This window comes from Tinamus guttatus, unplaced genomic scaffold, assembly GCF_059628265.1.
Source record: "Tinamus guttatus ecotype Peru unplaced genomic scaffold, ASM5962826v1 Tinamus_guttatus_pri_ptg000043l, whole genome shotgun sequence".
Lineage (NCBI taxonomy): Eukaryota > Metazoa > Chordata > Aves > Tinamiformes > Tinamidae > Tinamus > Tinamus guttatus.
In genome coordinates this window covers 1085394-1102830 of record NW_028288577.1, presented here as the reverse complement: position 1 = coordinate 1102830, position 17437 = coordinate 1085394, and the positions used below count along the sequence as shown (strand labels likewise).

The following is a 17437-nucleotide window of genomic DNA, read 5'->3' as shown; positions in this document are numbered from 1 at the left end:
TGGAGACAGCTACATGAAGCTCTGAGGTATCCTGCTTTCATGTAGCTGGCAGGAAGCTTCACACACTTGGGCCATGTCAGTGTTTTTTCTGTCTGGCCTCTTGTTCCAAGGGAAGGAGAATTGTCTTATTATAAATAAACTGAAATAGCTCTCAAGCACAGTGTAATTTCTTTTGGCTTCGGATGGCAAATGTCTCTTTACAGTGTGATCCAGGGCACAGGGTGTCATTTTCTGCAACTTGCTTTTCATAAAGCACTTACCTTTTCTTCGGTGGGGTACTTCAATATGTACTTTATGCATGTGGTAATAATGCACTTCCTTTCCCTACTCCAAGCCTCTGGGACACACACTTAGAGAGTTTCTATCTGCCTGGAAAATTTGATGTGGAGGTGTTTTTTCAGGAAGCTCATGGCAGGTATACAGATTTCTTGCAACTTCTCATGGATACAGTTTGGAAACAAGCTTGAAAAGGTGGTAGCTGGTAATAAGTTTTTGACTGTGCAAGAAAGATAAAGAGTTGGTGTAAAATTAGCCACTTTTACTAAACGTTTACCACCGTGGGTTACAAACCACTTTTCTGGCCTACATGCAGTGTAAAATGGAGCATAAAACTGGCTTATTTTCCTTTTGCATGACAATAATGGCATTTAATTTAGAATGGACGTTGTAATATGTTTTTGCAGTTGGAAAAAACTTGGACAATGAATTGTTCTAATGCCTGATGTTAACTTGGGTTCTACTTGACTTCACTCAGTTTGGAAAATTAGATTATTAGATCCCACTTCCAGTAGTCTGATTTTTTTTTTCTGTTTCTTCAAAGAAATCAGGTGCTTGTGTTTTGCTAATCTCTGTATTGCCAAGTTAAATATAAGGCGTCTGGGATTTTAGTATCCTTGAGCTGTTACATCTTTGCTGAATAAATCTTCTCTCTTCCCCCTCGCTCAACAGTTACAGACATAGAGCTGAAGCGACTGAAAGATGCTTTCAAGAGAACTTGTGGACTCTCGTATTATATGACCCAACAGTGCTTCATCAGAGAAGTCCTTGGTGATGGAGTCCCTCCAAAAGTTGCTGAGGTAACCTCCTCTGTACTTAACCGTTTTGCTAGATACGCAGCTAATTTAATTTCTGTTAATTTTTCATGCAGTATCACAGTGTACATCCGCTGTCTGAGGATAATGTGCCAGACATTAAGCTACTAGCTCAAACTCAACTAATAGGTGATAGATGACTTTGAAGTATCCCGAAATACCAAGTGTAGATTTGGGGAAGTGGAAGGGTGGGAATGGTTAGCGCCATGTATAGCTGTTAAAATAGAGGTCTATTTACTGTGAATTCCTCTTGGAATCCTCTTGGTTTTCTAAAGTGCAGATTAATCTTTACAAGCTTTTAAAACTAATTTTATCAGTAACATATGAACAAACTGGAAAATATCTAGAAAGGAAATACATTACATGAGTATAAATATTGTATATATAAAATAGAGTAGTAATACCATTCTGCAAACGTTCATGCTTAGAAAAATATTTTGTTTTATAAAGTTGCCTCTGATTTGAGAAAGAATTTGAAATACCATTGCTAGAGCAAGAATAAGACTAGCCAGACCTTTCAAATGATATTTCGCTCCATGTCACTTCTAATCACAGCTTCTATTTCTGGTATCTTCAGTGCTAGTGACCTCGCAGGCAGCATAGAAGCCTTCCAGTTTTATTTAGATAATATGAGTAGTGAAGTATGCAATGCAAAAGCTTTAACAGTGTGAAATATATTCCAGTGATATTTCCTTGTGTAGTTTGAAGACTTACTATGTGGTGTAGCTGTTTTGTCTGTGAACGCAGACTCCTTTTCTAAGCTGGATCTTCTTTTTTTGCTTTCCTCTCCCAAGTGTTATCAAAGATGATTTTTCTTCTTGATATAGTTGACAGTTTGATTTATGTGGATATTCAAGCACTTAGCAGAAAATACAACATATATTAGCACCGATAAAATTCAGGGAGAGTGTATGATTTACCCATAGCTTAACACACCCAGAGATTACTATTAGTAATTACTATTTGTATTATTACAGGCTTTTACCATAAGGGCTGCTAATAGTATGTAAAATGTCTGTTCTGAACTCATCCTGCTACCTTGTCTCTGTCCCATGAATGGGTTAAGCTTAGGAGTTGTATTGATCTGCTGAGTATTGTTATACACTTGTTTTTACTAGTTACTCTCTTGACTTTATGGGCAGAAACAACCACAGTCAAGAAGCCTGGAAGCCTGACAAGACACAGAATGCCATCTTAATTTACACTGCTGGAAATTAAGACTTATTTAAATCAACATAAATTCTTCTAAAATTATACCAGTGCAACTAATTAGAAACTGAGTCCTGTGACTTCTCCTTTTTCCAAACTCTAAGTGCTATATAATTTTAGTCAAATCACCATTTTTAAATAGAAAACATGTGGTTATACTCTTTACTTATCTACGAAGGGTAGCATGTCAGCATAAGATGATCTTTTATTATAAGTTGTGATGGGGAAAACAGTGATTTCACTGCTTCATTTACTTGTGTGTGTGTGTATGTTTTTTTTTTTTTCTTTTTGTCTTGGAAGTTCCATTAATGGGAAATACAAGAATTTTGTGCTTTTTTTTTGTAATCATATTAAGACTTCAACTCTACTGTTCAACTGGCCAGCTAACTGTGTATTTTTATAATAACTTATTTCATGACTGAAGGAAAATCATTTACATAGTGGAGCCTGGAAGGCATCTTGTGAAATCAGAATGATTAGAAAGAGAAAGTGTGGAATTCAAATCCCTGCCATGACAATGTCCGTGAAGTTTGTACAATCACTGTGTCCAAACAGAGCACAAATTTAGTTCTAGTAATTTAGCCCCTCGGCATCTGAAATGGATTAAACTGAAGTAATAGAGGAGGATGATCTGACCATCCCATGGGACGTTAATCTGTTTGGGTAACGCTGTGTCTTAAGCATAATAGAATGAAATTGCAGGTTCTGTGTGTCTTCCTTAGAATGAGATCCTTCAGTGGTATAAGCCTAGTTTAAATTTACTTGCCTTCTTGTCATGGCCTCAGTGTGTAGCAGTGAGTGGTGGCTTGTTGAGTAGGCAGGAGAGGATGGACCAAGGAACTTTCTGCTTGTGTCACTTTCCTACTGGCATCTTTTAACAGCCTCCCATGGCACAGTGGTTCCCTCTGCCCTCAGAATGGTCCCATCGGGAATCAGGAGTTTCTGAAGGGTGTCAGATTGTGATCACTTTGCGATTTACTCTTGTTTTATTAAGAAATGTTATTGTAAATGATGAAGTTGCCAAGAAAGTCAAACGTTCTCTTATTGATAAGAAGTAGTGGTGAGCAGGTGACCTCAGAAGTTGTTGTTTTTAACACTGCAGGAAGATTTCATTTCCTCTGGTTTCTTTCCAGTCTTCAACTGGAATATTGTGAAAGGTTGTGTGTGGTGGGTTTTTTTGGTAACAAATGTAGATTTAAATCTTGCTTTGTCAGTGCAGAAGACACAAACTCTGTTGAAGTACTTAACAGATTTCTTGGCTTACAATTAGAGTAACAAATATTGATGCCTGTCAGGTCTTTGGCAAACAGCCTTACTGGCATGTGGACCTGTGTGAATGATATGGTATTTTTGTCTGCCTTGATTTGGGGAACATGGAGCTTTAAATTTGCAAAGGGCTTTTGCAAAGCGCTTTCAGCTTGTTGAAAATTGGATTCCTTTGTACTAGGCTTCATTGTAATGCTGCCCTCTGAGTCCTTTGAGAGACCAAATTGATAAAAGATTGCCCTTGATTAAGCAAAATGTCTTACATCATTATGGCAGAATCTAAATTCTTTGATAATTGAAAAGTCATTTATTCTACATCAGTTATTTTGTACTAGTTGCACAATTAGTTTAACCCCTAGCTGCTTATTTCCATCCTGTAGTCGCCCTCTTTCAGTCAACTGGGTTAGTGAAACGGATAATAAAAATGGTTGGTTTGAATCCAAGTTGAATCCCAAAAAGCGAATTAGGATTCTAGGTGCTGAGAAAGCAAATGTAAGTGTAATACAACTTAATTTTTAAAGCACTTGTATTTGAATGTGAGACAATAGATCTAAACAATTGTAAAATAAAGCCCCAGCATAACTTGTTGCTTTCAGTGTCATCTCTGTTCTCATCATGTCTGTCGCCAGTTAAAGACTTGCTGACTTTCGTGTTCTGTTCTCTTAGGTTATTTATTGTTCATTTGGGGGCATATCCAAAGGACTGCACTTCAATAACTTGATAGTTGGATTAGTTCTACTTACAAGAGGCAGAGAGGAAGAGAAAACAAAATGTAAGTAGCAAAACCTACAAGCGTGACAAGGTATAGAGTGTGTAAAACAAGTTTTCATGAAGGATGCTTATGTTGTAATATACTTGGGAACTATTTTTGTATATAACCAGGGCATACATGGTTGCCAAGACAGTATATTTTTTAGACATTGTTAGCTATATATCTTTAAATTCAATGCATTTTACTTTCGTGTACTCAAAATGGAATCTTATATTTCATCATGAACATAAATGTTTAATCCAACAAAAAGATTGCTGAGCATTGCATGTGGGCAGAGAAAGGAAGGCAGCACCGATATTTTTCAAAATGAATGAGCGCATCTGCCTACTGACTTCTGTTGTTTTGCCTTCTTGTTTACCTGAATTTACTTTCCTTTTGATTAGTGGCTAATGATAAAAGAAAAAGGAAATATTTCTCAACCTAAGCTGTACTGGAGTTGAGTGAATCTAAAAATTTCTGATGCTTTAATCATTGCACAGTTTTTGGCCTTTACAGTCAGCTTAAGCTTAATGTTTGAAAAATGTAACTACTGTATTTGCTTAAATATTTCTTTTCCTCCTCAGACATTTTCAGCCTCTTTTCTAATGAATCTGGGAGTTATGTTGTTCGTGAAGAGATGGAGAAGATGCTGCATGTGGTTGATGGGAAAGTCCCAGAATCACTCAAGAAATGTTTCTCTGAGGTATTTCATTGTCAAAAGAGTACAGACCAGCAAAATCTAGGCTATATAACACTGAAAAGCTGTTCGAGAAGAAGCAGCTTCTTTTGTGGGCTTCAGAGTACCTGAGTATCTCAAATTTTATCTTACTGTATGGAAGATAACTTTGTGCTAGAAGATATTATGTAAAAGGCATTGGCTGAGGCAGGCTCATTTATTCTGGTGGTGATACCATGATGGCTTCATAGGCATTGATTACATTCTTCTTTCTTGGCTGCAGCCTCAAATCATATGTACACTGCTGTCCAGTTTGTGGAACTGACCCCCTTCAGTGTTTCCTATCTATAATTTCACATCAGTATGGTGTGATGAATTATGCACTAAGAGTTAATTGCATACTGTCCAAGAAATTTAGAAATACTTTATGAAGATACTGCAGAAAGAAGTATCTTATAACTTGATATCATTTTCCTTTTCCTTTCCTTTTCAAGAAATGCTCTATATTGATTTTCTTTTAAAATGAAAATCATGCAGTAACCCTCTCAGCAGGATTTGCTGGCCTGTTAATCATAATAATTCATTGCTGGATTTATGTTCCTGATGTAGGAAGGCTTTCCTTCCTGCTATATGGCAGATGCGTTTATACTTTCAAGTATTATGTTTATAGGGACTTATATTCTTTCCTGTAGAAAGGTTGCATGTACTAGAAATATCTTGTTTCTGAAACACAGGAAACATTCACAAGTAATATCTGTGTTGCTGTAGTTGCTTAAGTTCCATCAACTGCACGTCTTGTTTGCTTGAACTGTGTGGCTCCCCCCTACACTCCTTGCCTTCCCTATCCAAAGCCTTCCTCTCTGTCATCTTCCTTGCTTCCCTAATCGATCGGAGCAGCAGAGAATTGTAGAGAAGCACAGGTCTTGTGCCTGATCTAAATTGCTATAGAAATGAAAAATTCCGTTGTGGCTGAATTTTGCTTCTCTGTTCATTTGTTAGGGGATTTAATTTTACTTAAGTGGTATTTCCATGATTGGTTAAATCCTGCAAATGCTGCCAAGTCCTAAGCATTGACTTCCCCTTCTCCTGGCTGTCATTCATTTCTCTGCCCTTGTTCTGGCTCAAGCATTTGTGTGACTCCCTGATGAACTGGGCTGAGAAACTGATCTGCCTGAAAAGTAACCCTTTTTTTCTGTAACTCATCATCCTCTAGGTCATTTTTCAGCCAGATCTGTCTTGCCACATGGCTGCATTAATGTGACTGCAATTGCAGAAGAGAAAGGAGCAGAACAGGCCTGGGAGGATGGGGGGTAGCACTGTTACTCTCACAAGTAGTGTGGATTTATACGGATTAGCTTGAAGATCCAGTAACAATATAGCCTCCATTCTGATTTCCTGGAATTATTAGCATGTAGGAGCCTGTGATTAATAACTAAGTGTTGGCGGATTTTTACTTTTTTGGTTTTTTTGGTCACATACATCCAGTGAATTTATTTTAGTACCTATTTTTATGGGAGACTGTCCTACTTCTTGCTCATACAGATGGATGGTGGCTCTTTACTGAGACGTAGAAATGGGAGAAAAACCGCTCGCTCACTTTTCTTTGTAGGGTGAAAAGGTGAACTATGAGAAGTTCAGGGTTTGGCTGTTGCACAACAAAGATGCTTTCACGTTTTCTCGTTGGCTGCTGTCTGGAGGTGTGTACGTGACACTCACTGATGATAGCGACACCCCTACCTTCTATCAAACCCTCGCTGGAGTCACACACTGTAAGTAAATTAGAGTTCTTTTTATGCATATTTTTTGAAACCATTTCAGAGTTCATGAACTTAAACTGTTGCCTTGCAGTAGTTGTTCATTAAGTCTCACTCCTCTGATTAGACACGTACGGTTCTGCACAGCAAGATAAATTTATTTTCCATACTAATTTGTTCTCTGCCTTTTGTGCAATGATATGTAAAACACTGTTATACACAAGGACATAGGACATAGTGTGTCATTATTTATAAGAGATAACAGTAGTGAGATTACAATGCTGCTTATAAAAGTTGACTACCAAGTAAACTTAAAAAAAAAAAAAAAAAAAAAAAAGCCTTTTTGATAAATACCTTTAAAGTAACTTGATGTTAATAGAGATTTTGTATTTGTTCTTTCAGGTATAATAGATCTCAAAACTGTCACAGTTTTGAAAATAGTGCTTCTCTTAAAAGTAAACATCACCTGTTAATTTGTGTTCTGTAATGAAATAAGCAATATTCCTAGGATATGGAGAGTGTTTTTGAGCCTTTGGCTTAACCGAGCTCTAGTTACTTCAGTGCTCTGTCAAATCAAATTGCCTCAGGTACTCCTGTTTACATTTGAGCCCCTTTTGATTGCAGGGACCTATCAACAAATCAAGGTGACATTATGCTAACATTTCAACCATGCAATCCTTGCCCAGGAATACCTCTGCTGGAACAGTAGTCTCTGCTTTCAGTTTAACGTCAATTGTCCCCTTTAATTTCCAGTCAGCTCTTGGAGATGTTCAACTTTACAGCCTCAAATCTTGCTTAATTTCTCTTGCCTGTGCTGCTACCCTTACGAAGTGACTGCCTTGCTCTGTGTTTTCTTGGTAGACTCAGTGATCATACCTCAGCATGGTCATCAGCTTTGATGAAAACACCCTTGAAATCGGCTCACTTGGCCTCTTAGAATGTTGTATTTTTTGTAGTTCTTTAAGGTTTAGAATTATAAGTAGGTTTCAGGTATTTGGTTTTAGTCTCCATGATCCAGTTGGTGTATAATAATTTCATAACACTTCTGCACATTGCAGCATCTGATGCTGAAACCTATTACAGGAGGAAGTGTCGGCACTTCCTCCTCTTCTAGGAAACACGCGTGGCTGCTCCCTTGCCAGCGCTGGTCTGTAAAGCTCCTCATCCCGGGGGAGAAGTTGCAAGTTTTTTTTTTTTTTTTTTTTTTTTTTTTTTTTAAGCCTCATGAAATACAAAATTCTCCAAATGTATCTCTGAGTGCTTCAGTACAAACCGTATGTTCTGAAAATAAATTAATTTGTGTTGCTAGGTAGTAGGTCAAACCACTTGGAAATTTGATGTTTTCTGGTTTCTGGTTTTAGTTGTCTTCTGGGAGAATAAATGAGTGAAACAATGTTTTGTAAACCTACACAAACACTATTAGAGTATAGTGACAGACTGAAGGTTTTTAAATCTCTCATGGTGTGAAATGAACATGAATTTGTAGGATTTCCTGCTGCAGTTTGCAAATTAATCCACTGGATCCTGGGATTGGGCCGCTGCGCCCTCTCCTGGGACGTGGGCAGCTCAAGCTGCAGCCCTTGGCGGGCCCTGCTGCCTCCTCTCAGTGCCAGAGGCTGGAAAAACGGCCCTGATAAAAACGGGGAAGGTTATTAACATTGATTTAGAAACAGACAGCAAACACTTTATTGCAAAGCATCAGTGACTCCATTTACATTTGCTTAATGAGGCAAGATATCAGGGAAACAAACGAATTCTAATTTTTCACTTGTAAATAACATTTGTTTCAGAATGCAGATGACTTTAATTATATTTCTCAACACATAATGAGAAATTAAATTTTGAAGTTACAGGAAGTTGCATGAACTTGCTGCTTTTAATCATTTTTTTTCCATTTTATTTAAATCACGAATATGAATAGTTTCACTTGAAAGCTAGAAAAATGACTTCAGTTTCTCTTGGACCATCAGTATATTTCCCCCAAAAGAGTTTGAGGGATTTGAGTCTCTCTTCCACCTACATAATGACCCACTAGCATAGCTTGGATTTTCTCCATTTTGTAGTATGACTTGGGTATTCTTGGATTTATTTTTTTTCCTGTCACTTTGAATAGAAATATAGTGAAAGAACAAAATCCAGGGTAAGCGCTGCCAGAGACTGTGACTAACGCTAAAATTCTCAGTAGGAGAATATTCCCCCAAATCATCCACGTATCCTTAATAATCACCAACTAAACGGCTAATCTCCCAGTCCCCTAGTCCAAGGGCAGTACTGCAGGAATATAACAATTTGTGGCCACTGGGGGATGTCATTTTGTTGCGTGCCGTGGCTGCCTAGTATCCTTTTAATTACAGGAATAGCACTGAGGTCATCCTGCCCGCAAAGTAGGGCTTTCTGTGCTTAATTTAGCCGGCAGACACATAGGAGCACGAGGGAGGCATGGAGGGGTCCCCCGTCTCCCTGGGTGCACACCCAGAGCACGACTGTTCTTTCCGTAAGACACGGAGACTTGTTTCTTTTTCCAGCTGTTATTATTGGGAAGCTATTCCCGTAAATCTTCTCCATGTATCTGTGGGCAGTGTATATCTTGCTTTTCTGTCAATATTTTCCTTGATCTCAGAGAGTCCCTGTTCACCTTCCTCTTTTCCCTTCAGTATAAAGGCAGCTGACTTTATATAAAATTTCTTCCTGCCTTTTCATTAAACGGAAATGAGCCCGGTTCGAGGCTTTGTTCCGTGCAGAGTGCTTCATCTCCCTTCACGTTGCTCAGAGTGGCTTTCTGCGTCCTCCACCTTCTGCTCTGTCGGGCAGTAAGTGGCTGGTGTTTTCCAGGTGAGACCTCGAGTGCTGCCGCTGCGACAAGAGGTGCTGGTTGCCTTTTTATGACTGGATCATTCTGTTGTGTCTCAGTATCTCACATAACGGGCTTTTATATTCAGTTTCTTCTTGGTCATTTTCAACAGAGAAAGGTTCCAATTTGTTATAGAAATTATTGGTTTCAAACTGACAGGCTGTAGAATTTGTACTTCTGTGCTGTTACTCCAGTTCCTGTGTTACTGAGTTCTTGTTAATAGCATCCTAATTGCCCTTTGAGTTAGAAAGAACCTCTCTTCTGTCATCAGAAAAATCCATCATGAGTCCTTGCTTTTTCTAACAGCTCTTACTGAAATGCAGTAAGACAGTGTGTAATGGATGTAATAGCATTTTGGAGTTTGGAGCATATGGTTATTACTAGTTTAACAGAATAAATGAGGGGAGATCTAGATATCCAGAAGGCAGGGCCAAAATACAAGAGTGAATTTTTGAAACAAGATTTGCAATGAAACTAAATGTTGTGAAACCCATCCCGTCAAAGGTGCGTTTACGAACACGTGGAGCTTTATTTCAGTGTCAAGCTGCGGGTCTCTTGAAGGTAAGCAAGCTGAGGTGTTTGCTTGACTGTGCTCATAGCAAATGTCTGTCCAGGTGCAGATCACTGTTCTGTAGCTCACCTGCTTACGTCTTGGTTCCCACACTCTTGAAACACTAACTCTTAATGATATATATAAGAATATTATACAGTACTTCTGGTATCTATATTATAAGATCTGTTTTTTGTTGTTTTGTTCGATGAACGTGCCTTTAGCTTATTTACTTGTGTGCTATTTTCACCCCGTGTGTGTGAGCACTTCTGCTCTGAGGTGCTTGTTAGTGTTTCATATCTTTTCCTTATGTGCTCCCATCTTATTAAGGCACTAATGTGCATGTGCTACCTTCTGCTGGGCGAGCAGCCAGCGGCGAGCGGCAGAACTTGTGATATTCACTCCTCTGTGTCCTGTTCTCTCTTAAAAGAAAGAAATAAAAATATTGAACCAGGCTAGGCCAATAAGAAAATGCCCTAGTGTGGCTTAATCTGCATCTTGCCACGTAGTTATCCTCTTAGTTCCCAGGTTATTCTACGTCTTGTAAAGCAGCTCGCTCTGCCTGAGGTCCCAGAATCTTCTCTGGGTGAATTTGAGAGTGACAAAGGGCTGTTTGTGCTCGGAAATCCTGCTGTTCGCTGGGGCTCCCAGGATGGTATGGTATGGTATGCTTCTACTGTTGTGAGCCAGGGAGAATTGTGCCAGTAGGTGGGTAAAAATTAATTTGTTAAAATATGCTGAAGTCTTCAGTTAATTCTGATGATATAAAACAAAATAGTAAATATTACCTGAAAAAGACTCCAATAAGAGTCTACACTTTCTGATGCGACTTCAACAGGCATTAGGAAGATAAAAATTTACTCTTTGAAGAGGTGAAATACTTTATCTAAAAGCTCTTTGGGAAAAGATGTTTTTTTCATATATGCTAGTGTGTTTGGATAAGCATGGTCTATTTGTATCGTGCTTCACTTAAGCTTCAATAACAAATATGTTTACATATATATATATATATATATATATATATATATGCACACACATATATATACACTGAATTACAGAAGACTGCTGAAAACGTGTCTTTGGTCCAGCCAGTGTGGAATATGAATCATGAATACTGTGTGCTATTTTTAAGAATTAGGGTGATTTTTTTCTTTTGATGCTCCAGTTTGTTTGCCAATTGTAAGGAAATTGTGTTCAGTATTTTCTGAATCGCTGGCATCCTCAATGGGTCCTGAGTGTCTGGAATGGAATATGTTGGCCATAAGTTACTTGGTTCCATTTCATTTAAATATAATGAGGAATATATGATGTGCTGCGTAGGCTGAAATTGATTTACAAGATTATATGCAAAAAAAAAAATCACTGCAGAAATGGAATTACCTAGCAGCTGGTTCTTCCGCTTCAGAGTTAAACATTCACATGCATTGTAATGCAGTAAGTTTGGGGATATTTTATGTAAATATCACAGTTTTACTTTTAAAATATATTCAGTTGAAGTTGTTCCTGTCTAATTAATAGAAAAAGTCTTTACTGCTTTGTCAGTTTTGCTTTCTAGAATGTTAGACTTTCCCTTGTGCCGGTATAATCAGCACATTAGACCTGCCTTGGCTGCCTTATCAGTGCAGCGCTGCTTAGGTCCGCGTTTAGTGGCTGTTCTTTTGAAAATGATGATTGGGAAAAGCTTTTTTTTTTTTTTTTTTTTTTTAATGACCAGGTAATTTAAGTCACAGCTTAACCGAAATGCAGATAAGATGCCCTTGATAACCTTTTTTTTTTCTGAGATTAAGTTGCTGGAGCAATAACAGCAGTACTGTAGATACTAATTGCATTTGACAGCTAGTAAGTGGAGTAGAACTAGCTTATACTGCAGATATTTGAGAATATTTTATCTCCTGAGACAATTCATCTTTCAATTCTTAATTATTAAAGGTAAATAATGCACCTGCAAGGGAAAGCAAGTGTCTGCTTCTAAGGTTTAGTCTTCAGAAAAGACAGTGGGAACTTCCTCATCTCTTCTGAATATTGTAAAAATGTTGAATCATTTCAAGAATAAAGCAGCAGCCCTGTTTAACTCCTTTTCTTCCCAATTTTATGTGTGGTTGTGCAGGTAGCTTAGTGTGTATCATAATGTAATTGTATTCGCTTCTGAAAGAAGTAAGGTGTGCATGCAAATTTTCCTTAAACATAAGAGTGCAGACTTGTCATTTATAAGTAATTACTAGATACCATAATGGTTTTACAAGTCTCTTAGAGTTAGGATTCTGTCTCGTAGTAGCATTTACCTTTCATTTGTTCTTGTTTTTTGATTATTTCTTGCCTTGAAACTTCGGATATATAGAGGAATGGTTTTGCAGCTCTTGCAGAATGTAGGAAGTCTCGCCCTATGGTGATACCCCGTGAGCTTTGTTGTCAATCCTGTCGCACCCTGGTATCTGTAGACAAGACAAGGTGTATTTTACCTGGCCGTTTTTCTGGCATCTGTCAATATTCTCCCCGGTGTGGGACAGTGTCACTAGGTGAGCGGGACGTCCCCGTGTTCCTGAGCACGGCAGAGCCGGCGCTTTCCTCGATCTCGACCTTTCTGCTGAAGCTCCTGGAACTGCATCTGTGGTACAGTCTTCAGCATCTATGAAACTGCAACTCACTGATCTTCAAAGCAATATTTATTCCATTTCTCCTTCTTGATTCCTAGTAGAATAACTTTCTTTTATATGTTTAGATTATTGCTTTCATATGTATTACTAGGAAATCAAGAGATGCAAGCCAGATAGGGGAATTATCCAGCTTTTTTGGGAGGGGGCGAAGACAGGAAATCAGGCTGCTTTTTCCGCAGCATCAGTAGCCTCAGCCCAATAGCTGCTGCTAGTGCAAGTGAGGATGCTGCAGCTTAGGCCTGGAGTTAAGTGCAGGGTAGGTGTCCGGAGCAGCCTGAACTTGGCCTGGCTTAGCCCGCCCTGGCAGCGCGGCGTTGGCGCGGGCGCCGCGCGTGTTCCTGCGTGGTCACTGGCCTTGCCTTCCATTTCAGACCAGCACAAAGCACTGTGCAGGAAGATGCCAACCCTGCTCGGCTCCTCCAACCCCATTTCAGATTTTAATATTTTGTTACATTTTTTCCAAGCTTTGTGCTGATGCAGGCAAGGCATTGGGTAGTTTGCAGTGCGTTATATCATGTGCCTGCTGAGTTGATACAACCAGTTCATGCTAATTTTAAGTTATTACTCTGATTTAATTACTACTGTCAATGAGAGAAATAAATAGGGGGAAAAATCAATAAAATTTCATTTTCCATGTGCTCTTTTTATCTCCTCTGCTCTTAAGCTTTACGGGATTATTATTGTTTCTGTAGGCTAAACCAGGCCAAATAGCTCAAGTTAAACCTATTAGAAAGCTGGCATGGATTTAAAGGCTCAGAACCATCTGGGAATGGGATCACACGTAGTGGTTCTTAATATAGACAGCTCTGTCATTACATATCTTCTGGAGAACCAATTAACTTGCACTGACCTAAAGCAGTGTTGTGACACACTTGCATATGAAAAAGGTTAAAAATACTGTTGTGCAGAAATACTTTTTTTCCCTTTTATGTATTTATTTACTTATTTTTTGTTTCAAAGATAGATATATGAGACTCCTAAGCTTTTTAATGGCATTAGTATAAAACTCTTTGAAAGAAAACTCAAATTCTTGTGGCTTTTTCTTCTACCTTTGCCTAGCACTGTACTTTACTCATGGCTGTTCTTTATTCTTTTAATTAGATTATAAATTTCTTTGCATAAAGTGTCTTTTCAGTTGGTACAATCACTTCCCACATTTGACTGAATCTCTTACTGCATCTGTAGTATAAACAATAAAGTAAAATTAAATATTTTATATATGGAAATAACCAATGGTGAGATATTGGATCCAAATATCATGTGAAGATTTAGCCTTATGACTGTGTACGTAGGCTAAAATTTTCAAAGATGAGTTTTTCAGGAGAAATCAAGTTGTAAGTTCTTTTTTGTATAAAAGTTGGGGATTAAAAAAAAATCACATCCTTTTTAGAGAATTTAAATATTGAATATCTTAGGAAAATGTGATATTGCATATATAATCTACCCGTTCAATTTATCAGGAAGAAACAAGCTTCTTGGAAGAGATACCTAGAGCAAAGTTCATTTCTGTGGTATTTGTAGACTAGATATGGAACAATTGAGAACTTTGTAAACGTAGTAACTTTTTCTTCACAGCTGTATGTGTTTGTTTTTTTTTTTTTTTAATTTGCATGTACAGGAATCAAACATAAGATATTACCACATTTTCCCTTTGTGAAGAAATAATGCTGCATTTTTATTTAGTGTTGTGCTTTAACATGGTCTAGATATTACCAGATTCTTTTATTTCTGTTGATTATGCAGTGGAAGAGTCTGACATCATTGATCTTGAAAAACGATATTGGCTGCTAAAAGCTCAATCAAGAACTGGACGTTTTGACTTAGAAACATTTGCCCCCTTAGTTTCCCCTCCTATTCATCCATCTCTGAGTGAAGGTATGAAACTTTGCTAGAATGTTTGGTAAAGTGATGTTGGTACCCTTTGATATCTCATAAAAAAAAAAAAAAGCTTTTGAGTTTTAGAAGTGGACATGTTTCCTTTAAAATGTCTTTTAAGCTTAAATTAAGGAGATGGATTTGTCCGAGTTTTAATTGTTTGAAAAAGACAGTTTTTTGTCATCAAGTTATCCACTTTATTGTAGTTGTCGACCAAAATAAAACTCAGAGGTTCATCTGCAGCAGATGCAAGCTGTTAGAAAAACAGATTTTATACCTAAGTTCAATTTGTGATACAACACACATGGGGATGTATCTAGTTAGTAATAAAAATTTGCCCACCGGCTTTGGGGTTTCTGCTCACGGTCTGTGTCTCCTGTGGGTGCAGGAATTGGGTTATTAACACTAAAAAAGTACTGTATGTGGTTGAAAAGTGCTCTATGTGCTGAATGAGTAAAACTCTTACGTGAGTGTGACTTAAACTCCACGCTCTCTTAGGGCCAAACTTGCCAAGGCATTCCATGATTTCCCTAGTATCAAGTCATTTGGGAAAAGCCATCTGAGCACCTTTACTTCTTCGGTCCTTTAGCCCGTTGGAAAATGCTCATCCTCACCACATTGACCGAGAAGCACATTATTATGGATGTTGTTATTAGTGCTTCATTATCCTCTGCTACACTTAGCAGTGATGGGTTATAATCCTAAGTTTGTACCTTTTCTTGAAAAAGTAAACCTCTAACACTTTGTAGAAATGCTACGTGTTGTTGTCAGCTGCTTTGGCCAGACTCCGTAACAGGGGATGCTTCTGTGGTTTGCAGGTCTGTTTAATGCCTTTGATGAAAATCGGGACAATCACATAGATTTTAAAGAAATTTCTTGTGGGCTCTCGGCATGTTGCAGGGGACCCTTGGCAGAAAGACAAAAATGTAAGTGTGCAAAATATTAACTATTAATTAAAAGAAAAGAAACTTCTTAAGTTCAAATAATTAAGTTGAGTTGTTTCCACGTTTCAGAATTCTTTTCCACAGAACAAATATAGATCTGTGGGAGGTGACAGGCTTAAGAAGTTGAAGCTAGTTAAAATATGAAGGTTTTCTTTTATAAAACATGATTAAGCCTAATTCAGTATATTTTTATTCATGACTTCATAAAACTAATAACTTTTGGAAAACAGCTTGTCATTTTAGAAGTTTTCTTGCAGTGTTAAGCCATTATGCTGCAGAGGTTTCTCTCAATACACGAAGTGGAAAGTGCAAACATTAGTCTGTTCATTATGTATGATACAAAGCAAATCTACTTGATTGTCTTGTGGTAAATAGTATGTTTTATCTTGTTTACTGTCCATTTTTCAGCTGGTTCCTTGCAAGGTTCCTGTGTTTTGAAATTATTTCTGTACTTTTTTCTGGCTTTGTATTATTGCAGCTTAAATGCTACCATTCACTGGAAATTTCTGGATGCACATGTGTTCCTTGCTAGGTCACATCAGAAAACACAGTACAAAATTGCAGGAATCTAGATTTCAGTTTATTAAACACAGCTGCTCCGTTTCCTCACTATCATACACACATCCGGCCCCATCAAAACTCTCAGCGCTAAATCACGTTCTTATGACTCTCTAGACCTTCTTTCTGCAAGAAAAAAGTAAAAAATAATCGCTGAGTAGTTCTAACATACAAAAGCAATATTCTTTTTTCTCAGTTTGCTTCAAGGTTTTTGACATTGACCGGGATGGGGTGTTGTCTCGCACTGAGCTTAAGGAAATGGTGGTTGCACTTTTAGAAGTCTGGAAAGATAACCGTACTGATAAAATACCTGTAAGTGCTATCTGGCTTTTTAGTCATTTGCTCTTGTTTTCTAAAGTCATTCTTTGAAATTGTAAAATGAAAAACTGATTTCATGTTTCACATGTGAATGTTGATTTTAAGGTGGTTTCAGTGAAATACATACGTTTTTGAGCTCTCATAACTGGGTAGTGTTAACTGTAACTTACCTTTCATAACATAACACTGCCATTAGCCAAAGTAGAATTACTTGACTATTTTTTTTTCTGTGTGATATAAAGAAACCTTGAGTACAGAAATATAACTGCCTAGAATCATTCAGCTGCCAATTTTGTAGTGTGTAGTGCTATACTGTATTATCAACACTTCCTGCAGTTTATTTTTTTTTATTCTGAACACATATAGCTCTGGAGTGTGCTTTAAGCATTCAAGTCTGTGTTTGATCCTTTTGTTTCCCTAGGAATTGGACATGGATTTGTCTGAAATCGTAGACAATATTCTGAATATGCATGATACCACAAAGGTAAGAATTTACCTTTCCATTTTTGTCCTCATTACATCTTTGTTTATTCAGCGTAATTCGAGAATGAGGCAAAAATCTTGCATTTTCTTTACAGCAGACATATGTCAATAAAAGAATCTTTTTGAATTAATGTCAGTTTTCCATTAAAATTTGCTAGGCTGTTCTGTTAGAAGAATGTGGGTTTTATAAACCCTTTTTATATATGAAATTAAACGAAAAATACATAACCAGATTAAATAGATTTGAACCATATGCTGTTTACTACGCTTTACTATGCATAATTAATACCACTTTTTAGTCTGATGCTTGACTCGTGAAGAATTTTTATTTCATGTTAAAAAAAAGATCCTAAGAATAAAATGGCAGGCAAATATTTTATCAGAGCTCTTTTATTACCAAAGCAGTTGGATCAAGCTTTGTTTATAAGTGTGGTAGATGTTAATTTTCTGACACATT

The 17437-nt window shown here is 37.6% G+C and overlaps 1 protein-coding gene across 4 annotated transcripts in view; it reads left to right on the top strand.

The window, feature by feature from the left end:
* USP32 (ubiquitin specific peptidase 32) overlaps positions 1–17437 on the top strand; it is a 58145-nt gene that overhangs the window by 16281 nt on the left and 24427 nt on the right. For 3 of the 4 annotated variants that reach the window (XM_088535968.1, XM_088535961.1, XM_088535953.1), the window contains exons 2-9: positions 949–1076; positions 4233–4338; positions 4902–5020; positions 6603–6762; positions 14546–14677; positions 15496–15603; positions 16376–16491; positions 16919–16981. In XM_088535968.1, the coding sequence (XP_088392094.1) occupies positions 949–1076; positions 4233–4338; positions 4902–5020; positions 6603–6762; positions 14546–14677; positions 15496–15603; positions 16376–16491; positions 16919–16981 (932 nt within the window). The remainder of the gene's footprint in view (positions 1–948; positions 1077–4232; positions 4339–4901; positions 5021–6602; positions 6763–14545; positions 14678–15495; positions 15604–16375; positions 16492–16918; positions 16982–17437) is intronic. The other variant, XM_088535975.1, reaches the window with a different exon arrangement.